Source organism: Carica papaya, chromosome 2 (assembly GCF_054855325.1).
Source record: "Carica papaya isolate Zhongbai chromosome 2, ASM5485532v1, whole genome shotgun sequence".
In the NCBI taxonomy this organism is placed as follows: domain Eukaryota; kingdom Viridiplantae; phylum Streptophyta; class Magnoliopsida; order Brassicales; family Caricaceae; genus Carica; species Carica papaya.
In genome coordinates, this window is record NC_142310.1 from 18246643 (window position 1) to 18271831 (window position 25189).

General features: G+C 35.8%; 1 protein-coding gene across 3 annotated transcripts in view; it reads right to left on the reverse strand.

Moving 5' to 3' along the window:
• LOC110817276 (DNA polymerase epsilon catalytic subunit A-like) overlaps window positions 1–25189 on the reverse strand; it is a 79468-nt gene that overhangs the window by 46455 nt on the left and 7824 nt on the right. The window contains exons 8-18 of one of the 3 annotated variants that reach the window (XM_088213516.1): window positions 25072–25158; window positions 24846–24980; window positions 22895–23017; window positions 22571–22654; window positions 21198–21362; window positions 20939–21115; window positions 12069–12182; window positions 10159–10263; window positions 8515–8633; window positions 8284–8425; window positions 8117–8211 (exon numbers count right to left, since the gene is read on the reverse strand). In XM_088213516.1, the coding sequence (XP_088069642.1) occupies window positions 8117–8211; window positions 8284–8425; window positions 8515–8633; window positions 10159–10263; window positions 12069–12182; window positions 20939–21115; window positions 21198–21362; window positions 22571–22654; window positions 22895–23017; window positions 24846–24980; window positions 25072–25158 (1346 nt within the window). Of the gene's footprint in view, window positions 1–8116; window positions 8212–8283; window positions 8426–8514; window positions 8634–10158; window positions 10264–12050; window positions 12183–20938; window positions 21116–21197; window positions 21363–22570; window positions 22655–22894; window positions 23018–24845; window positions 24981–25071; window positions 25159–25189 lie in introns of all 3 variants that reach the window. The other 2 variants (XM_088213515.1, XM_088213517.1) reach the window with 2 other exon arrangements.

Sequence of the window (25189 nt, forward strand, 5' to 3'; positions counted from 1 at the left end):
TTTTATTTGCCTAAATAGATTAAATAAAATCATTCTTTAAGACAGAATCAAGCTCGCTGGAGTTTCGTGGTCAGAATCGCATGATGATGATGATTGGCATCGCCTACGGGATGGATTGGAAAGCATAGGCATCGGCTGTGGAATTCTATTTAGGGTTGGTCAACCCCGATCCTAACTGTTCTGTGTTTTTCCCAAGTCGCCCTTTGTGTGTATTTCTCTTCTTACCCTTCTTTCCGTCGTAAACCCTAAGGGGTTTCCTGACAATACCCTCCCTGAACAGTAACTTTGTCCTCAAGGTTGAGATACAGGAATTGATGCTGTAAATACTTATAATCTTCCCATGTGCATTCTTTGGTAGGAGTTCTATCGCAATGGATAAGGATTTGATCAGCGGGTTAATTACCCTGTAATATAATTCTATGTTGTAAGATCTGTTGGGGTTGTACACTGATGAAGTTTTTCGTAGTCTGTGAGGTCAAGTCTTGTTGGATTTCCTGTGTGTCAAAGATGTATTTCTTGAGTTGGGACACATAAAAAAATGGGTGAATCCTTGATTCTTCAGGTAATCGGAGCTTTTATGCCACATTCCCAATTTTCTGAGAGACTTGGAATTGTTTGTTGTATCGAATAGATAATTTGGAGTCTCGTCCCTTCTTGAGTGTTCCTTGTTTGAAAGGTTGTAGTACGAGCAATACGCAGTCATTGACTTCAAAACTTCTCTTGCTTTGATGGTTATCCACATATTGCTTGATTATGGCTTGTGCTTGTAAGAGCTATTGTCGCATGGTCTTGTTGGCCTCTTCTCGTTCTGCTAGTACCGTCTCTACAAAGTATAATGCAAAGTAAATCTCTATGGAGTTTGGAAAATGTGGAGATGGGTACCCGAAAAATGCTTGGAAATGTGTCATCTTCAAACTTGAATGGTACAAAGTGTTATACCACCATCCAGCCGTAAATAACTATTTAGCCCAAGTTTTTGGCTGTTGGTTAGCCATGTATCGTAGGTACATTTCCATATACAGATTGAATCTTCTTGTTTGTCCATCGGTTTTGGGATGGTATGCGGTACTGAAGAGCAAATTTGTTCCTACTACATGCATTAGTTCCTTCCAAAATAAACTGATGAATATTTTATCTTGATCAGTTACTATTACTTGCAGAATCCAGTGCATCTTTTGTACCGTCTCCATATAACTTCGGGCTACTCCGGCTGCAATGAAGGGGTGTTGTAGGGAAATGAAATGCCCATATTTAGTGAAGCAGTCTACTATCACTAACATAGTGTCCTTGCCCTCTGATTTGGACAACTATTCAATGAAGTTCATAAATATGTCCAAGCATGTGGTGGAACAGGCAATGATCGCAATAGTGTAGAAGTAGAAACTCGTTATGTTTTACAGCATTGACAGAAGTCGCATTGTTGGACCCACTGTAAAATTTGTTTCTTCATATTAGGGCAATAGAAGGGTTGTTTGACCCTTTCGTAAGTGGCTCTAACTCCAGAGTGACCTCCCACTTCTGAATTATGATACTGATACAGCAGTTGATTGCAAAGATCCTTTTTATCACCTATGACCAATCTCCCATTATATCTCAATATGGCATGTTGTAGGGAAAAATGTGGTCTGCTGTTAGGAGAAACCATCAGTTCTGATAGCAGTTGTTGGGTGAAGGGATCGTTGGAGTAACTGTTACTTCTACCATACAGGCAAGCATGGATTTGGAGAGTGTATAAGATTTCCGCTATAGAGTCATGGGAGTCCCTTCTTGAAAGAGCATCTGTGACCTTATTAGACGACTCTTACTTGTATTGGATTGTGTAATTCAGACCCAATAACTTCACGATGTCCTTCTGTTGTATCATGGAGGAAACCCTTTGATCTAACAAGTACTTTAGGTTTCGCTGATCTATTCTGATGACAAATGAGGTTCCTTCTAAGTAATGTCGTCATTGTCCTACAACATAGAGAACGGTCATTAGTTCCTTCACATATACTGACTTGGTTTGGTTCCTGGGGCTAAGGATCTTGCTTTTGAAAGCTATAGGTTGATTCTCTTGCATAAAGACCTTTCTAATACCTTTGTTGTTTGCATCTGTCTCAATAGTAAAGGAGTCTCCGAATTAGGGCAATCATAGGACCAGGCTGGAATTTTTTACCGTCTTTAACGACTCAAAAGTCTACTCCGCTTCTGTATTCCATTCAAAGGCACCCTTTTTTAACAAATTAGTGACAAGTTGGGCGATGATTCTGTAATTCTGTATAAATATGCGGTAGTATCATGTTAAGCCCAAAAAACCTCTAAGGGCCTCAATTGTCCGAGTAGGCCAGTTGACCATAGCTTTAATCTTTCGGAGGTCCGTTTCTACCACTCGTCCAAAGATGATATGTCCTAGATACTCCACCTCTGTCTAGAAGAAACAACACATAGACTGCTTTGCATACAACCTGTTATCTCGAAGTGTCTTTAGAACTTCATTCAAATGAATAAGGTGCTCCTGCTCAGTAGTACTGTAGAATAAGATGTCATCAAAGAAAACCAATACAAACTTTCGAAGGAAGGCCTTGAAAATGTGATTCATGAGAAGCTGGAAGGTAGCTGGGCCATTAGTCAGGCCGAAAGACATCACTCTGAATTCATAATGACCCTGGTGTGTTCTGAGAGCTATCTTGTGGATGTCTACCTCCTTAACCTTGATCTGATGATACCCTACTTGAAGATCAATTTTAGAGAAGATATGCGCTCCATAAAATTCATCAATAAGATCATCAATGATGGATACAGAAAATTTATCTTTTACAGGCAAGGAGTTTAGTTTTCTGTAGTCCACACAAAACCTTCATGTGTTATCTTTCTTCTTAACGAACAGTACTAGTGAATCGAAGAGACTTCGGCTGGACCGTATTAATAAGTCATTCAGCATTTGCTGTATCTGCTTTTCTATTTCGTTCTTCTGATGGAACGAATATCTGTAAAGTCGAATATTCACCGATACATTCTGTTTGGATAAGGTGATGACGTGGTTGAAAGCTCTGGCCGGTGGTAACCCTTGGAGTTCTTGAAAGACATCTTGATACTGTCCCAGTAGTGCTTCGAGCGCTGAGTTGGGCCTCTCAGACTTAGGTACCTCTTCTAGAACCTTCATTATTAGGAATATTGTTCCACCTTCGACCACTTGTTTATGTTTGATCAAATATTTCGCCTTTATTTCTCTTGCATCAGATGCTTCGCAGGAGTCATAACTCTGCAAGGATGTCTGTGAACTTCAATAATCAAATTTTACCGCTGCATGGAGGAAGTCAAACATCATTAGATCGAATTGCTTCATTCAGTCAACTCCTAATATCATGTCATAACCTCCTAATGCAATTATGTGAAAATTATAGGTGAACTTGTAGCCTTACATGGTCCATGTCACCGTTGGGCATTCAAGGTGACTGGACATCTTTTGTCCATTGACCACCATAACTGTTAAGAGTTTACTATTGGCCACCATAACATAAAAGAATGTGAGATTCCACTATCTAGTAGGACCAACACATCAAGACTTGACAATTTTTCTCATATCTTCAGGATATTTCCTGTGGTGACTCCTATTGGTCGTAGGGATAGAGTGCCAGTAAGGTCGTTGCTAACCTCTTTACCTTCCTCTAACGCTTTGTCCTCCAAAATCTCTTCTGCCATGATTTCTTCCACTGTTATTACTACTTTGTTGGAGCAAGCTATTGATCTTTTTGGAGCGGCTCCCTTTCCTATTCTCTTGGAAGGTCTACCATGATATCGGTCTCTTTCTAATGAGAGATTTTCATAGCTGGGAAGATAGGGATTTTAGAGCATTATGACTGATTGTTCATGCAGTAAAGCATGTTTGAATGTTGGTTAAGCGTTTGCAGCTTGAGGATCTTTATCATAAGTTGTAGCTGTGAACTGAAACTACTAATAAAAGTGGATATGAAAATTCTCTTTAAAAGTGTTAGATTGTCTGCATCCATAAGGGAACGTAATTATTCAAATTTTTCTACAAATTCGAGAACGGTACCTATTTAGTATAATTTTGTAAACTTTTCTATGAAGTTCTTTCAAAAGAGTCCTCCAGAATGTCGACAGAGTTCTTCCACGAAATATTCTCAATTTAAAGTGTCAAACTTAGCTAGCCACCCGTGATACCATATGTCGGCGACTTTGCTCAAATATAGGAATGCAATCTCCACTTTTTGTTCTTCGAGAGTGTGGTGGACTATAAAATATTTTTTCACAACGCCAAACCCACCTGCAAGAGTTTCCATCTTCAAAAAGGAGATTTTCCACCTTAGGGAGTGCATGAGTGGGGGGCAGAACGATTTAATGCGCAATTGTGAGCGGTTCGGTGTGACACAATAACTCTACAGGGAAATTTCTGGGTAGCCTAATTCGGACCGATTCTGGACCAAGCCAAGTCAAACCAAATCGGGTCGGATCAGGCCGACTAGATCCGTTTCTCCTCCGAATCAGATCTGGTTCGGAGATATGGATCCTAGTAAATAGGGTCATCCCAACCCTGGTTCGGGCAAAAACCCTTCTTTTTCTGCATTTGTGCCATACTGGGACGGAAGGAGGCCTTCGCCTGCATGGTTCTCGGTTTCCTGTTGCGCAGAGCTTCCTTTGATATGTTCTGTTACGCCTCGAAGTAGTTCCAACAGCATGTTGTACTGTTTGTGCGATTCATCTATGAAAGATGTTAGTTTCATATCAAATTCCTCCGTGGTAAATAAACCGGAACCTTCTGGTGCAGCCATCGAGGCCTTTTCTTTTGAGCATGTTCGAGTGGCGATACCGACATAAGATTTAACCAGTTCCTGCTCTAATACCAACTTGTCCTAAGCCTTAGACATGGTTCTGAATTTGTGAAGAAAGAAATTGAGAAGAAGAAAAAGAGAAGAGAGAAGACGAAAAATGATGAGAGAAAGCAGAAGACTTTTTATTGATTTTTCGTTGTGCTTACAATCGATAGAAGGGACCCTTTTTATAGGTCTAAATACATTAAATAAAATCATTCTTTAAGGTGGAATCAAGCTTGTTGGAGCTGCGAGGCCGAAATCGCGTGATGCTGATGATCGGCGTAGTCTACGGGATGGATTGGAAGGCAAAGGTAGCGGCTATGGAATACTCTTTAGGATTGGTTAACCCTAATCCCAACTGTTCTGTTTTTTTCCAATTTGCCCTTCGTGTGTATTTTCCTTCTTACCCTTCTTTCTGTAGTAAACCCCAAGAGATTTCCTGACATCCATATGGGCGGCTTGGGCCTTAAATCCATTACCACTTCGAATAAAGCTCTTCATGGCAAATGGGTTCAGAGATACTTCAATGATTACACACACATTTGGCAACAGATCATTAACATAATATGGATGAGGAGAGGCAAGGAAGGTTGTCTTTCCCTTTTAAACAGGCCCCATGTATTGAGTCTTTGGAAGGGGATCATGTCTATGTGTGGCAAGGTGCTAGATTCCAGATGGAACGTTGGGCGCGAGGACAAAGTCAAATTCTGGTATAACAAATGGTGTAGTGATGAAACTCTCATTTCCAGATTTCTCAAGATTTTTGTCATTACTAGTGATAAGAATCTGCTGGCGAGGGATGCTTTTTGTCTTGAGAAAGAATCACATTTTTTCGGTCAAATCTTTCTACACTCAATTGACTAGAAAAGGGACACTAGTGGTGTTCTCTTCCCTCATAAAACTATCTAGGAAGCTTCTAAGGAACGGATTCTGACACTTGATAACTTAAGGAAAAGAGGGAAAATTCTTGCCAACCACTGTTTCCTTTGTAAATGCAATACTGAGTCCTACAATCACTTATTATTGTAGTGTCTCTTCACTTGCAGCCTTTGGACTCTTGTCTTTGGCCTCATGGGTATCAATTGGGTCATTGCGGATTCGTTTAAAATGAACCATCAGTGTGGGAGGATTTTCCTAGCAATGACAGAAATTTCCGTCTTATTCCACTCTCTATCTTCTCGATTATTTGGAAAAAAATGGACAATAGAGCTTTTGATGACAGAGAATACTTTTGCTAAACTAAAGGATAAATGGCTACACTATTTTGCCTCCATTCTTTTGGAAAATAATTTATATAATTTTAAAGATTTTAGATCAATTGTAGATACCCTCAATTTGTAAATATTTTTGCATATGGGCGATATCCCCTTGGTGTCATTTCTAATACATGTTTCACACTTTTATTTCAAAAAAAATATTCATATATTATATCAAAATTATTGCTCACGAGTTGTAACTCGAGAAATATTTGCTCATACTGAAGTTTTTGCTCATGTTACTGATGGTGAGCAATTTACTCCTTTTAATAATTCTCTTCCACGTCATGCTACTATCGAAGTGATTCTCTTCCATGATGGTTGCTATAAAACGATTTCCTTGGATGATTTCATTTTCCCTCATTGGGTTTATGATGCTAAAGAACAAATAGTTTTCTTTAACTTTCAATTTTCGATCAAGATTATTAAAAGCCTCGACTTCTCAAGGATTTTGAAGAGCATATTTGAGTCATTCAAGATCTTCATGCTTAACTATTTCAAAACTTGAGGTCAAGTTTTTACCAAGTGAGATAGAATGATGAAGCACAAAAACATATTCATTTGAAATAAATTTTCTAAATGAAGAATGTCGTTTGTAATTATCACGATTGTTTTATATTTTTAATTTACTTAGATTTATTTAAACATTATAATATTTTAGTTTCTTTTTGGTAATTCATAAATATTATAGAAATTAAAATACTTTAGATTTCCTTTTTTATGATTTTCTTTATTAGTTATAACAAATATATATATATAAAAGTTAGGAGCTATGAACAAATAAAATTAAGGATGATGAATTAATAATTTCTTTGTTAGGAAGAATCCATGTTATATCTCTCGATTTTTGTTTTTCTAGTTATTATTTTGTTTAACTTGTCTTTTTCAGTCAATTTCTCCTGATATTTTATCACCTTGATATCTAATTCCTTCTAGCTCATCTTTATTCTCCCGTTACTTACCTAAATTTTTTCTGTTCTTAAACTATCCACAAGAAAAGTTAGTTTAACCACTACACGTCACACATCAATAGTTTGCAATGTTATAGCAGCAAATACAATAAATTATTTTCCTTCTCCTTGTATCTTACTGATTAAGTTTAAGCTAGCCATCTCCATCAGAGCTTCAGATCCTCATGCCCTTCTCCAAGGCTGAGGATTTGAATTCAGGTTGGGCCTTCTTTACCATGACTTTTAGCCAATATCGATTAGCGCTACTGAATTTTAAAGGTTAGTTCGACATTATCTCATAAAGATATTAAGCACTACAAATAACAACATACAACTCCTCACAGTCGAGAACAACCTCAACCTTTTCCTTCAATTAGCACATGTTTGACCTCTAACCTTACTTTGCATGCTAGGCAAGACAAACCCTCTCCTTCCTGCCGAAGAGCATGGTTGATGGGCTTTAGTAGCTATATAGTTGACAAGGTCGACCTCGACTTTGTCCTCCAACAAAGGAAGCTCAACAATCACCACCATTCCCTTTGCCAATGCCTACCTAACAATCAATAAGATCCTCCACTATGCACCAGCCTCTTAGTGCTACCTCCAACTCCAAAAAAATTTTACCATTCTACCTAGTTTGATGGACAAGATCCAAACCTTCCCCTGATGAACGCTCATCTAATAGTTATTGCCTTTGACCAAAAGAATTCAGAAAAAGATTTCAACAACCACCTGATTTTAAAACTAAAAAGATAAAACACGAGCCTATTTTTCACTCACATTCTCAATGAGTCAAAAACTACGTATATTTCTCCCCTTTAAGACTAAGTCAAAGGACTTGCTCTATATTACCAAGAATTTCAATGGTGAAAGATTCTTTTTTAGCACCATTCAGCCTAATATATATTGATGGACGCGTGATAAAAAAAATTACATACTTCAGAAACAAATATCAAATGCATAAACAAACGTTAGATGCTTACCCAAATAATAATGTATTCTAATTTGAGGTTATTGCTCATGAAGTTGAATGAACATGAAGCTGAATTTCACCAAATAACACATGTTAAGTAGAAAACTATAAGTTGCTGACCTGCGAACAGTATCAACATAAAAAGGATTTTCCCGCATGCATATCCCTGCTTCTCGAACTTCAGTGATTGGCTTGTCAAGTACCCGCTTATATGCCTATTAAATGCACCAAACCAATCAAGATGAAATTATCTTGACCACATATGTTATTTAAGAATACATACATACCTTCTGGCAATATTTCTTCAACCGCTCCCTCAGCCTTGATTGTTGCTCTATCTTTGGTAGGTCTAGAAAAGATTTACATAATTGACCATTGGTGCCTTCAACAAACTCAGACTCAATTTGTTTCTTCAAATGATAATAGTCACTGAAATTATTCAAACCAAGATTTGTGTATAATTTTCACTTATATTTTATTGATATAGGAAGGAAGACAAAATGCCAAATCATATTTACCTTTTCTTTGCCATGAATATCTCCCCACGCCAAACCCATTCAAGCTTCCGAAGACAAGTCTTGCCAGGACGGTTGAAATCACATGCAGTGCAGACTTCATCTGTAACTATTGATGGTGGCTGCAAATTATCAAAAACCCTTGTTAGTTATTAAAATGCAAACACACTTCAAAGACCAAAGAAACAACTAAAAAGTGAGGGAGAAACTACCAATTGATATTCTTTGTGGATAACACATGTATAAATAGATTTGTACCTTGATTCTGTGGAAAATTATGAAGCTTATAGCACTTGCATATGGAAACAAATACAAACTACAGTCGATATTGTCCTAATCATTGAACCCAACATAGACTTTCGATCCTAAAAGGTTGGGCCATGAATATACCATTAGCAAACATCAAATTACACCTTTATATTGTTGCAACAAATTTCTAGTGCTATGCTCTTGGAGATGCTATATTGATACTAAAACCAGTAGTCTGTGTCAGTTCTTTAGTTAAAGTTAATATACAATTTTCTAACTCAAGATCCTTTTGGTTAAAACTTGGTTTTATCACTAATTCCGTTTAAAAGGCTAAAACAGCTCCAAGGTTAAATTGTTTATTCGGACCATGGTATTTAAAAGGATTATTAGAAATGATATGATACAGGTTCCTAGATCGTGTAGGGCTTATCCCTTGCCATCATGTGATCTGTTTCCAAAGTTGAGAGACTAAATACAATTTCTTTTTACATTATGATGTCGTATGGAAGCCATGGAGTTTTCCTATTGTTGGTGAGTGTGGACCTGCCCCAGTATCCTGGCAAATTTTATATCTTCCTCTCTTTGAGGTATAGGGAAGTGAAAGGAGCACAAGGCTTTCTGGAGACACATACCATTGCTGGTATTGGATGTTTGTGAATGTTGGGTGATGCAGAAAGGGTTAGATCACCTAAGCAGACAATTAATTATAATTATCTTAAATATAAAATTTACTGATTTTGGAGTTCATTATTATATTTTTTAACTTTACAGTTTTCTTATTTTTAGCATTTAGTTTTCTTATTTTCCTTATAGTTAATATTTTTTAGTTCAATCTTATGTGGAAAAAGTTACTCAGGAAACATTATAAATTCCTTTTTAGTCTCGCAGAGTTCAGTTATTCAATAAAACACTTCAAAATTTTTCTCAATACTTTGGTTGTATAACTTAATCAACCTTTAAGTGTAATGCAACTTCTTAGGTATGATGCTTAAGAAACTCCGGGCGTAATTTCTAACTCTTTATCCCCAAATATCTAAGTGGGTAAGTTAACCAATTTTCCTACATCGTTAAGATTTTTAACCAACATTTTCTGTCAACATTATCTGAATAGAGAAGTGCCTTGGCTTATCTATGGATCAAGGCTCAATGACTTTTCTCAAGAAGTTCTATGGCTGTTTTGCAGAGGGATGGGGATTGCTTTATTTTATTGACGCTTCCTTTCTAGTTATATTTTGGGAGGTTTTAGAAGGACATCTTCTTCTCCCTCTTTGTAATTTCCTTCACTCCAATAAATTATTCATTTCTTATTAACCAAAAAATATTAACTTAAAAAAAATTGAACAACGAAATCGATCATTAAAATTTGTTATTCAGAATGTAACAAAAATCAATACATACCTGAAGCCTGTTTGTTAAAATAATATTTGGATACATTGCTGCCACATCTAAATGATAAATAAGAGGGCACTCGTCACGTACAGGTTCATCTCGTAACATCACAAGCTGCATAAGAAGGAATAGATTACAGAGAAAGAATATCGACGTTCGTCCATAACATCAGAAAATAAAATATTTTATCATCAAAAAATTCAGGTCACAACCATGTGAAGTCTAGTCCTCCATTTCCTGTGAAGAATATTAACTGTATAGAAGTTCCAAGTGCCTAGAATTTAGAGTCAATTGGATTATGCCTAGAACGTGTCACATACTGTTACCTTTCTTCAAGTAGAGTTTAAAAAGCATAAAATAAAGCAGTGTCAAATGCAATTTCCCTTGCTTTGATAGGCTTACTTGGTGCTTGAAGATCAAAAACATACCTTCACATCACCAAAAAGTGCATGTGGGAGAGTAGTATGTTGTGATATATTGAATAGGTCATATATATATATATACAACTTTAAGAATAAGAAAATGAACCCTAAAAATTAAATACATATGTACATTTTTACTAATATACCTTTTTACAAAATAATTATAAATATACATTTTTCAAACAATCTCTCTCAAGTTGGTATACCAATATTGTCTATTCCCAACTTGGTAACGATTGTTTGAAATGCTAGATTGCTCAAGTCTTTGATAAACACATCGGTAAGCTAAGAACTAGAAGGCACAAAGGGTGTGCGAATCAAACCATTATCTAGTTTTTCTTTGATCAAATTTAATCAATTTCAATGTGTTTGGTCATGTTATGCTATGCTGGGTTGTGGGTAATACTCATAGCATATTTGTTGTCGTAATAAAGGCTCACTGGAACATCCCACTTAATCTTCAAATTCTCCAAGATAATCTTTAACAATAACAGTTTGTATACTCATTGTACCATTGCTCGAAATTCTAATTCTGTACTTAATCATGCAACCACTTAATTCTGTACTTAATCTTGTACTTAAATAGAGTGTGCAGAAACAGGGCAGAAACAGATCATGAAGCTGAGCAGAATATGTGCAAAATACAGTAGAAAAAGTGGGGGCAGCCGTGCAGGGCAGAAATAGAGTGCGCTGGTTTCTGTGCTTGTTTGCAGAGCAGCTGTGGTAGAAACACAGAGCAGGTTTAGTGGAAAAAACAGAGGTGGCTGGAGCAGATCGACTGGAGTAGAGCAGCACAGCTGGGGAGGTGCACCTTGGCTATGAAGGCCAGGCGAGGGGATTGCCGGCTATGAGGGTCTGTGATGGGTATAGTGTATTTTTTTTTTAATTTTCTTCTCATACCATGTGAGAGAATAGAATATAATAATATTATTAAATAATTTGGCTCTACATATACCCAATTTTAAGTGTAAGAAAAGAAAACCCTAGAAATTAATTACATAGGTATTTCTTTCTATAAAATTATTACAAATACACACATTCCAACAGTGCATTTTCCTTTGTCAACTTGGAGATGGATGCATACTATAATTGCCAGTTTTCTATTTCTTCCTTCAGATTCCAGAAATCCTAAATTTGTTGATGCAGCATTTCTTTCAACTTTATGATCCAAAACTTAGTCTCATATACTGGAAATATTTACTTGGTTCCACTTTAGCCTTCCTTTTGAAACTTTTACTTCTGGAAAAAACAAATGGAATAATGGTGGGTGGAAATAAACTACCATCAAAGAGCTAAAAACATAGAATATTATCTATAAAAAAATTCATCAAGTTCTCAAGATGGATTACAGAAGAAATTAGTTTAGCAGACTTAAATCTGTGCAAGAACCACTATTAAGAACTATTAACACAGAAATATAACTGGAAATTTCCATTAGAAAAATGCAGGAAATGCATGAAAACTGAAACATAGTCTTACAGAAGAAGATGCTAGCACCTTTTCCATGATTTCATTCTTCACTTCATCATAATTGGAGACTGAATCTAAATCCATCTTACCCTCAACTTGTACAGCATATTGCAGATCTCGATCAAGATTGTTAATCAGTTGCTGGAAAATTTAACAATCCCGAGTCCGATCATTCTATTCAATAAGGTTCAATGTATTTTTTATTTAAAACAGAAAAAGATAATAAGAGAATAAAAATAAAGAGGATAAAGGTATCCTCATGTAGAAATAAAAAAAATAAGATAGACAAGAAAACAGAGAAATAAGATAGAAAAGAAAAGGGGGAAAATGTGGCCAATATGGGGATACCTTTGTGTTTCTATCAAATTGCATCCCACAATTTTAATTGTATTAATATAAAACTTAAACCTATCAAATATTTCGAATTACACTCTCCTTTTTAACTTGAAAAGAAAAACAAAACTTAACATTAGTCTCATTTTTCTTTAGTTCTTTCTTTCTTTTTCCTTCCTTCCTGGCTCTCTCCTGGTCAGTCTCCTTCCTTGCAAAATCTCCTTTTTTTTTTCTTCTTCCCTTCCTCGCCCTCAAAACAATGAGCTTGTTTACCCTTTTAGAAGAAATATGACGTGTTCTTTCTCTTTCCCGTCCCCTTCTTTTTCCTTTTTATTATATACACATGGAATATGATGGGGTTGGGCTATGATTCATGTAACTGACAAGTATTTTGGTTGGATACAATCAATCATCAATTGGGCCCAATAAAAGGTGAAACTAGATTAATCTCTAATAGATTACGTGCATATCATAATATTTTACTGTTATGAGCCACATTTTTTTTTTTGAAATAACTGTTAGGAGCGACATATCTACTCAAAATGATTGACACATGCCTGCTAGAGTGAGTGACACAAGTCTGCCAGAATAAAATTGTTCTAATTTTTTTAATTATCTAGATTTAAATTAGTTATTGGGATAAATGTGAAGGTAGTTTCCAAGACGAGGGAGATAAGTGTTAAAGTGGTTTCTAGGATGTGAAGGTAATTGCTTATATAGTTCCTAGAATGTAGAGCAATTACTTTCAACTAGGGAAGTTATTATTTTTAGGAGAAATTATGTTTTCTTGCATAAAAACATAATTATTATCCGAACAAGACAAAAAAAATTGCTAAAATATTTCTTGAGTACTTAAACTCTAGAAGATTGTCGAGTCATCTCTTAACGAGTCTATATCATTAGGTGAATCATCATAAGATCCTAAGTGGGGGCTATATCGTTTACCAGCCCATATCTCTTGGCCTGAAGATCGACATGGACCCTTAATAAACAACCTGTTACCTCCAAGAAACAGCTTCAATTACGGGTTCCCAAAAATAAGATCTCACAGATCAATCATGATTCGGTTATTAGTCCAGAAGATAAAACATCAGGACTTCTACCAGGTTGAAGTTGGTCATCGTGGCCGATCATTATAAGGTCAACATAAAATAAAGCAAAACAAAACAAGGAATGCACAAGGAATAGACACAGTGAAGGAGAATGGACAGAGAAATGCAGAAAAATGCATAATTCAAATGAAGCCCTTATCTGCACCAGTTAGCTTCGGCAAAACAAAGGCCTTGACCGTTAAAGAGAAGTCATGAAGATGGAAGGTTAGAGGAGGATCAATTCAAGGCACAGATGACAAAAGTTGATTCCATCTCTACGTATCTTCTTTTGAGTTATTTAATATAGAAGATGCAGATTACTTTTTTGAGATGGAGAGGGAATCGGTTTGTGATGAAGAGAAGAGAAGATAATAGGGGAGCAGGGGGAGTTGGATGGACACCAGGAAGAGGGGCTGGATGGTGTGCAAATTCTATTTGACGGAAACATGGAATGGAGTATATGTCCTTTAGCAACACGATATTGTGGATTGGATAGATAAGTCTTCTAGTCTGGATCCCGAACTTGAAAGGGGACTATACCTGCTTTCTCAACTCCATATAATTCTATCAACTTATCCAGTAAATCTGCCCCATTTTAGATCCTAACTTCACTAATTAATCCTCCTGCTGATTCTCTTTCCAATGAAGGCAGTTTGATGGATCAACGTTGGTAATGGCATTTTTCCAATTCCTAATAATTATCAAGAACTCTCTGACATCACTGGTGCTTTAACAAAAAAGGTCACAGGAAAAAAGAAACTATTGCCTTTGGTCAACCATGGCAAACTTTCATCTCACGATTCCTAATTCGCATTGGTGGAAAAATCAGGTGAGCATGTGACACTTGAGATCTCTCTGAAGACTTGTATTAGAAGGAAGTATAGGAGTAGATTAAGGATTTAGGGATCATCCTCAAAAATATTTTCTGGTGAACATAAAGAAAAACAGGTAATTCACCATTATAAAGAGTTAGGAAAGAAAAAATACTGAATATTCACTTATCTCTTATAGAAATGAGTATAGAGATATATATACATGTAAAGGATTCATATATGATAACCAACATAAATCACCCTATTAATTATACTAACATATTTGAGAAAATAATCATATTATTATGTATAGAAAATATACTATAATATTTTAACACGCTCTCTCAAGCTGGAATATTGATATTAATCATGCCCATCTTATTTTGAAAATACTCAACTCGTGTTCCATTCAGAGATTTTGTGAATACATCACCAAATTGTTCTCATGTCTTCACATAACCAATAAATATAAAGTTTTCCTAAATCTTCTCTCGGATGAAATGATGATCGATCTCGATATGTTTAGTTCTCTCATGATACACAAGATTTGAGTCAATATGAAGGATAGTTTGATTATCGCACCAGAGTTTCACAAGAGATGTGGGTCTCAAACCAACTTCATCTAAAAAATGATATATTCATAAGACTTCGCATGTGAACTGCACCATAACTCCATATTCAAACTCTATACTTGAGCGAGATACAACTGTTTGCTTCTTATTTTTCTATGATACGAGATTCCCACTAACAAAAACATAATAACCGGTAGTAGACCTCTTATCAATCTTGGATTCAACCCAATCAGCATCTGTAAAACATTCAACGTAAGTATGTCAGTGATTTCTAAACACCATGTCAAGTCTTGGAGCACCTTTTAAGTAGCACAAAATCTATTTCTAAACCTCTCAATGTTTGACTGTAAGTGCATATATAAATTGACTAACAATACTGACAGAATATGCAATATCTGAACGAGTCATAGTGAGATAATTCAATTTCTCAACTAGTAGCCTGTATTTTTCTCGGTCATCAAAGGAATCACCATCACCTTTTGTAAGATGTACATTTAGTACCATTAGTGTATTGCATGCCTTAACGCCCAGCTTTCATGTTTCTACCAATAGATCAAGTACATATTTCTTTGAAATAATAGAATCTCTTCCTTATTTATTGTTACTTCAACCACCAAAAAGTATTTTATGTATTCCAAACCTTTGGTATTAAACTTGGTATGCAAGAATGACTTGAGAGAGGATATTCCTGCATGCTCATTTCCTGTAATCACAATATCATTAACATAAACAATAAAAAATATAATACCAAGTGTTGATTTTCTATAAAAGACTGAATGATCACACTTACTCTTCTTCAATTCGAACTCACAGACTACCTCACTAAACTTGTCAAACCACGTACGGAGACTTTGCTTCATATCATACAAAGATTTTTTCAAAAGACAGACTTTTCTATACCCTCCCCGAGCAAAACATTCAGGTGGTTGCTTCATCTACACTTTTTCTAAAAGATTACCATAAACAAATGCGTTTTTAATGTCCAACTGGTGTAAGGCCCAATCTCGGAAGGCTGCAATAGATATGAATAAACGAACATATGCAAATTTGGCCACTAGAGAGAATATATCAAAATAGTCCATCCCATAAGTCTGAGCATAGTCTTTCGCTACCAGTCGAGGTTTAAGTCTCGCCACAGAATCATTTGAATTCACTTTAACTGCAAATACCCATTTGCACCCTACAGTCTTTTTTCCTTTGGGTAAATCTACCAGATCTTAAGTATAATTATCATCAAGAGCATTTATCTTCTCAAGTATGACATTACGGCAAACACAGTGATTCAAAGTCTCCTTAACTGTCTTGCGTATAGAAATTGAATCTATAAAAATAATTAAACCACTAATTGAATGAGACAGATGGTCATATGAGATAAAATTAGCAATGGAATAAGTTGGCGTAGAAATGATTTACTGACATCTACCCTTACGAAAACTAATGGGAAGATCAAAGTCCTGTGAGGCGCAATCAGATGACGACGGATCTAGTGCAGGACATGTATCATTAGTTTGCTATCTTCTGCAATAAACATTAACAATTGGTGGTGGTACTTAAGTCAGAAGCACACGAACACTATCATCAATTTACTCAAGTAGAGCTGAAGACACATCATCTGGAGGAATACTATTATCTGCTACTTAGTAAAGGCACCTGGTGCGAAAGTATAAATAAGTCACTCACCGTCCACCAACTTGTAAACTTGAATGATGAGAAGAAGAACGGTATATTATCTGAAAAAACCACATTAATTGATAATAAATATTTATTGAGATTTGGAGAGTAGCACCTATATATATTATGGAGGTGAGAATATCTCAAAAATACACACTTCAAGGCCTTTGGGTCCAATTTTGTCACACTAACTAACACATCTCAAACATAATAAATGCTACCAAATATCTTACATTGCACGGAAAAAAAACATTTGTTTGGAAAAAAAACTGTAAATAACATCCTCATCAAATATTGTACATAGCATACGATTAATCAAGAAACAAAACGTAGAAAAGGCATCAACCCAAAATTGTTAAGGGACTTGCATTTGGAACAAGAAGGCTCGCGCTATCTCAAGTAAATGTTTGTTTTTTCTCTCAACGACTCCATTTTGATATGGTGTATCAACACACAAAAATTGGTAAAGAATCCCGTGTTGAATCATATAGTTCTGAAATGAATCTGAAATATATTTTTTGACATTATCACTTCTCAATATACGCACAGAAATTATAAATTGTTTCTTGATTTTAGCACGAAAATCACAAAAATAAGAAAATACATCCGAATGATTTTTCATAAAATATATTTAAGTCATTCGAGAAAAATCATTCATAAAAACAACGAAATACTTAAACTCAATTTTGGACGGAACAAGAGAAGGGGCCCCAAATATCAGAATAAATTAACTTAAAAGCACACTCAACTCGTCTATTGACTCTTGAACTTGACGGACTACAGTGATATTTTGCAAACCGACATGACTCACAATCCAATTAGGGTACATCATGAAACTGAGAACATAATTTCATCAACACAAGTAAAGAAGGATGTCCCAATTGACAATGTATTTTAAATGGAGAAATAACATTAGAGCAGGTAACCGATCGAGATACCCAAATATCAAGAATGTAAAGATCATCTGATATATTTTCTTTACCAATAATCTGCTTCGTCATAAGATCTTAAAGAATATAGTGATTAAAAAAAATGTAATACAACAATTCAAATTTTTAATAAACTTACTCATAAAACTCAAATTGAAAGTAAGTTTAGGTAGAATTAACACATGACAAGATAATAAATGACGTTGGTTTTATGGTCCCCAAACCAACAATGTTATAGGTCGACTCATCATCAATAGTTACAGAAAAATGTGTTTTGTATGATCGAAAACTAGAAAAGATATAAGAATTACTTGTCATGTGATCCGTAACACCATAATCAATCATTCATCTATTCGTTGAGGAGATAAGACGTTTTTTCGCTTATTCAGCGAGAAGAAAATTTATTCAAAAATTCTAAATACTATGTAAATTTAGTATACTCATCAGCTGAAATCATAACAGTTTTCTAAAAAGATGAACTAGCAGTAGTAGCAATAATATTAGTGGTTTATATCATCCAACTGTGATTCTGCAATTTTTTACAGTACCTCTTTATATGCCCTCATTCACAACAATCATAGCAAACAATGTTATCATCCATTTTAACCTCAAGAATTACACACCAAAAACACTGCAAATATATCAAAAAATTTGAGAAACTAGAGTACCTCTTCATGCACGGCTGTCAACAACCCAACCAAAGCCTCACTGCCAACCACCAGAGACTATGTGCTACCGTACGCGTCGCCACCGGAGTTACACGCGCCACTGCCGGAGAGTCACGTACCGCTACCAGAAACCACCTAAGAGCCTCCTTTCGGCCAGAAAACACCACAAAACTTCAATGCATGCTCTAATCTGAAATGACACTCGCAGAAACGCCCCAAATCGCACGAAAGAGGAAAGGATCGCTTGTTGTCGTGTGATCTGCTTCGCCCCATTTCTCTCTTCTCCGGCCTTCCAGTTTCGTGCACAAAACCGGTCGGCCGAGCTCCTTTGTAGCTTCTGTTCTCAAACGAAAAAACTAAAACGCACAGAAACACCCTCCTTCGGCAAGCCCGATGCACACAGCCTCAAACCGCCATCTCCGCTTCTCCCACGTACACCACTGTGCTAGCCACACTCTGAACTAGCTGGAGAACGGTGGTCGACTTCCTCCGGCGCCGAGAATGGGTGGTTTAACCTTCTTTTTGATATGATATAATCTGACCCCTAAAATCCTAACGCTAACCCTATCTCTGATAATATGTAAAGGGTTAAGAAAGAAAACATAATGAAAATTTACTTAGTCTCCTATTGAAATGAGAGTAGCGATATATATACGTGTAGATGGATTCATATATGATAGTCAACATAAATCACCCTATGAATTACGCTAACATATTTGGAAAGATAATCATATTATTATGTACAAGGAATATTTTATAGTATTCTAATACTCATGAAGATTTTCAATTGGAAAAGAATGAGTTGAAGAGTGTTCTAAAGAGAAAGCAAGTGAAAGTGGTGATTTCTAGAGCTTGTCTTGATACAATTATGTTTCAGAGACAGAAGGATTTCATAAATAGCTTATTGAATAAGAGTGTCCGGGACCCTAGGTTTGAGAATATGATTATTTGTCCTCTTCTGGGGGGCCTTTGGTGCGATGCTGGTCATTTAGACGAACAAATATGCCACTTGTATAGATGTTCTTGAAAGATTATCTTCTCTGCCGATTCTTCTCACCATTAAAAGCAAAGGATTTTGGTGGTTTACTTGTGTGCATGGTCCTAATGCTTTCATCCAACACAATGAACTTAGAAATCTCTTTTTCCGGAATGCGTAATTTATTCAGTTTATCATCAGCAGTAAAGTGGTTTCATCCTGCATTGATCGCTTCCTTGTTTCTAATTGTTAGGAGATCAATTTCCTTAAATTGGTGCAAGAGATTCTCCCTCATCCCATTGCAATGATTTCCCTATCATTCATGAGTCTTAACATCTAAGTGGGGGTCCTACCACTTTCATTTCGTGAATATGAGGTTGCATCATCCTAACTCTCTCAATAAAGTGAAGAGTGATGGGACAAGGTTGAGCTGGTAGATTGGCACACATTCACATTGATGAAAAAACTACAATCTTAAGAGGTAAACTCAAGGCGCAAAATAAATAGATCTTCATTGATGCAAGTATGAAGAAGAAAGAGTTGCTAGCATAAATTTCGGTTTTGGGACAAATTGATGGGTAAGAATACCATTTCAAATTATCAATGGACTAGGCTTTCTTGGAAAGTAATGTGTTTGCGGAGATGATCATCAAAGAGGGAATTAGGTGGCAGCAAAATCTAGGATTAAGTTCTGGAGGGGGATGCTAGCTTGAGTCTTTTTACTGGAGTTGCTAATGGCGGGATGCGAAAAAGCTTCATTAATGAGTTAGAGCTTGAAAGTAGTGTCATGGAGGGTGATCCAACCTCAATAGAGAATGAGATCATTGGGCTTTACAAAACGAGATTTGATGAACTAGTTGGAGAGACTTTTTATAAAAAATGATGTAAAAAGGGTTGTGTGGGCTCTAGGTACTAATAAGGCTCTTGGCTTTAATAGCTTTCTATAGTTTCTTTCCAGCTAATTGGCCCTATATAAATTGTCACTTAATGAAAGTGTATTAGGAATTTTGTCCTTATGCTATTATGAATTCTGCCTTCATTACCATGGTACCTAAGAAGGATATATCTAAGAAGATCCAACTTTCTCCTTATTAGTTTAGCGTTTAATATGTACAAGATCATTACTAAAGGACTATCCTTGAGATAGTGCCTAGTGTTGAATGAGATGATCTCCTCTAATTAGAGTATTTTTATGGAGGTAGACAAATTCTTGATGCTTCTTTTATTGCCAATGAAGTTGTGGAGGATATTTGGAAATCTAAGAAAAAAGCGGTGGTCTTTAGTCAATCCTACATCAATTATGGAAGTAGCTCTTAGTAGAAGTCCTTTTGAGGTGAAACATTATAAGCTTTGAAGGATATTACTTAAAGCTTTTCAGTTCATGAGCATCTCGACTAGGCGAACTCCAAGCAAAATGATTTTGCTCACACCCCATATTAATTGCAAAAAGTGCATGAAAATAGGAGGTAATATATCCTCAAACCAAATTGAGCTCCTGAGAAGTAGATCATATCATCAGTGGGGATGGAAAATTAGTGGCAGATACAGTTATAGAAAGCATATCCGAGCTCCCTTTTGTTGGGTAATCTCAATAAATTTTGTATCACTTATTTGGGACATGCATAGGAGCTAAATCTACTAGCAATTGGTTAGTATAAACAACTATGGTTGCATGCAGAATTAAAAAACTAAATGACAGAAAGTTTGATTTCAAAGATCAATTTTTAATCAATGAGGCAAAGAACTCAATTTCAATTTCTTCCTGCAAATCAACACCCTTGTGTCCTCATATTTATAAAAGGAGTTAATTGTCAAAATATTGAGAGAGAGGTTACCAGAACTTACCTCATATCCCGATGAATCAAGCTTAAAACTAGTCGGAAGGTCAGATCTGAAAACACCACTTTCAAGGCATTCCACATGCCCACCTATATATGTCTCACTCTCAAGAGGGTGACTTTTGTAAAACCCTTCCGGATCAGATTGGTGTTTGTTAGGGCAGATAATATTTCCCCTGTATGCCTGTAGGAAATGTAAAAACTAACTTGAAACTTTTGCATGACAAAGAACTGCAAATGCTTCAAGATATGTCGGAAAAAATCACCTGGACCATAAGAAGCATTTCACAAAGTGTCCCACTACCTTTCCGCAAAACCTCGTCAGGACACATAGGAATTATCGTGGCAAGTGAAAAAATGAAGGGATGAACATATGTCATATACAAGTAATAAGTGGCAACAGCATCAGAAACGGAGTAAGAGGCCATCATCTGTCATCATTTCCAACAACAAATACAGAGAATCAGAAACTTTTAAAAAAAAATATAAAGTTCAACGTGTATAACTAAGGGAATACAAATTAATAAGGGAGAACAGAATTAGATAAGGGAGAAAAAATTAATAGCCTCTTGAGACATGGCTAAAAAATTAGATACTTAGACATTAAGACATATATGATGAAAAGACATAAGTAGGAATTTGAGTTCCTAAAAAATATCTCATAAATAACCAAAAATAATTCTGGAAAAAGAAAACCTTTATGCTTCTTATTCATTGTACAAATATGTTGTATCATCATTTGTTTGGGCTCTAGACTAGCATCCAAGAGCAAAAGCAAAGCTCAAGACTACAAACCTTTCTTGTGCTTATTCAGCCGATAGTTAGGTCAAAATGTTATTCAGCAGATAGTTAGATCAAAATGTTACAATATGGATAATAAAATTAGACTCTTCATATAAGCTTAAGTTTTTTGAGTAATTAATAACACAACTAGATTATTCAACATAATATCAAAACACTTAGGTTCAAATCCTGAGAATCTCATTCTCTCCCATCATTCAACCATCTTTCCTGCCCATAATCAGGCCCTCATGCAAAGCACATAGGTTAACGTGTAATTTCACATCCACTTGAGTTCATTTCAAGTGCTAAGTTCAGTATTCCACTTGCAAGTAAGACAACACAGAAATAAACCATAAATTGTTCTGTTTCCTGTCAGATTAAAGTTCTGATATAACTAGTCACCCAACTAAATCTTGTCAAAATGCACACATGATATTGTGTTATGTTCACACTTATACTAATTTTTGTCTTATGAATTCGATTTCACAACTAGAGGTCAACAGGTTCGGCTATAGATCATATTTTCTCATTACTATTCACACTTGTACTTTAAATCCATAAGCAATAATAACAAGTAGGTTCCTCAAGATTTTAAAAGGTACATTTTCCAAACATGCAGGCATAGGCATACAACCAGTAATTGGACACATCGTTTTTTCCATACCTCACCACAATATCTCTTCTTGCACGCTAGACTAGCTAATAGCATATGTTTATTTCACACTTACCGAAGCTTTTAAACATACATAGAATAGGCACATGAGAAGTTACTGTATACAACATTTTCCCCATTTCTCACTAGAATATCTCTAGTTCCAAACTAGACCAGCTAATAGGAGATATCTTTCATGTTTACCTGAGGCTTTTCCTTTGCAAACCGAACCATATCCTCTGGATTTACCTCCAATGGATCATAACCCAACTTTGCCTTTGTAACAGCCTGATAAAACATGAAGATCAACTAAATAAATAAAGTTTCCTGTTAAAGAATAACACATAAGGATGCTGTCATGGCCAAATGAAGAATTTCCTTTCCGTTCCTTGTTATTCGCTCAACAACAAAATCCTAATGCTCTTGACAGCACTGATGCGAAGACTTGTAAACAAGGATAAGTGCATTAAACATAAAGTGCCAAGTATCTAGATGTGAAAAAAAAAAAAAAGAAGTAAAGCATTGCACCTTCAGGCCATGGCTTCCCTGGGGAAGATAGCTATCACGTTTGACCCAAGCAAAACAATCCAAATGGCAAGCAAATTTAGCTCGACATTCTCCTTGATTCTTGTCGCATCGAAATCCAACCTCCTTAAATAATGAAGACAAAAGAAGACAAAAAACCAAAATAAATTCAATACTAATGCACTAGGAACTGAAAAACTGTCAACCTTTTTAAATCAGCAGTTCCCTTACAAACTCAAGTTTGCACCAGTGTCCAGATGAAGAAAAAGCTGGGAACCTATACTGACTGCCATTTTATTATATAAAGACAGACAAGGAGGGGAAATAACACAGAAACTTAAAAGCTGCACATTACCTAACTCGAGAAACTCCAAAAAAAAAGAAGAAAAAGACAAAGTTTGTCCCAAGAAGAAAGGGATACGTGCAGCTACAGAAGAATACTATAGAAAAGCCATAAGGACCAGGCACTTTGTCCAACACCTAGATCCCGAAATACCCTTAATCTCTTCCTCCTTGAAAGCCTTCTCTAACCATCTAACATCAGCTTCTTCATAGTGGCTAGATCCTAACCTCTCAAGAAAAGACTAATGGGTATTTTACTCATAATAGAAGCAGGATCCTTACAACCCTATCATCTTCAATTTCTAGCTACTTAATAAAAATCTTATGTCTTCTACCATTTAACCATCCTATGGAAGAAGTCAGCATCGCTGTCCACAACCTTAGCACATTTTATACTAGATTTTTACCTCAACCAGTTTATCTCCTTTTGAAGTACTTCCTCAAATCTCATTGCCGCAAAGAGTTTAATCTAACAAACTGGTGCTTAATAAGACCATTCTTAGAAACCAACCTATTTAACAGGCTCATCTTATCAAGGAGATTTTGTTTCCTAATCCTTATGTCCGTAAACACCTGATTCCAAAGCTTCAAATTTTCTTCACTAACTTTAAGTTTACTCATGAATTTATATCCTTTGCAGCCCTCTTCGGAGAACTCATCCCACTTGTCTTTTCCGTTACAAAGGTAACTAGATTTTGTATCTACATGTTTACAGAGCAAGAGAATGAGACCACACTATAGAGGGGTTTATAAGAAAATTTTGACTTACTGCAGAAATAGAAAATTAAGATTTATTTGGGCGCAACCTATCATATTAATAATTGTCTTTTAAGTTGCACTACATCAAGTTCAGCAGTTAGACACTGGAATGTTTTGATTTTAAAGTTCCACAATCAACTACATATTTCCTTCAAAATAAAACATCTAAACATATATAGAAAATAAATAAGCAATCACTGACATAAATTATGGTCGAAACTAAGAAATTATTTTAGCATAAAAAGTTTTCATAGAGCGGCATCAAACAATGCCACCAAATTATTTAAATGAGTGTCAGATAAAAGATCTGTAGCAACCAAGAAAACAACTGAGCTTGACACAATCTAGAGATGGTCTCCATAGCAGAAAGTTCTAGACGAATCTACTCCTTCTCATCCCAATAGCCACTTCATGGGTTATCTGGAAAGAAACGAATTAGAAGAATTTTTTAGGCTACTTGTCTCCTTTTGATAGCATTGAAGATTGGTTGTATTAAGACCTTATCTATTTGTTTAAAGGTCATCCTCTCCTTGAGAACCTGAGAACCTTATTGATATTTTGACTTCCAACTGTACAGTTTGCCTTGGTACATGTGGTTGGCACCCTTTGGGTATAAGATTTCCTTTTATCTCGAGAAAAAAAAAAACGAAATAAAATAACTAGATGCCTTGTTTGTGTTGACAGCAACCAGTGAAGCAGAAAGGGAAATGAAAAAAAAAACAAAACAAAAGCACCAGATTCACACATAGTGAAACAAAAATGCACTAAGATCATGCTAGTAACATAAAAACTTCTGTCATTTAAAACAATCTAGTTTTTGTAACCAAATGCACCAAATGAACTAGCTACATACATTGCTCATTGTAAACCCATGATAAGCTGCTCTTCGTTCAAGAAAGGGCCAATCAAAATAATCACCATTATAAGTCACATAAATACCAGGCTTCACCTCTCGCATATGTGCAAACCACTGCATGAGAAGTTCTAACTGCAAGACACCAAAACATACAGTAAGCAACCATTTCCATCAGCGACCCTAAAACAATCCTTCACTGAATCAAACCTGTGATTTTTCATACCTCACTTTTCACATTTTTCACTTTGAAGCATCCTTCAAATTCTGGTTTTGGTGTATACTCCAGGTCTTCTATATCTTCACCTACACACTGATGACAATTGCAAAATGAATTTCATATT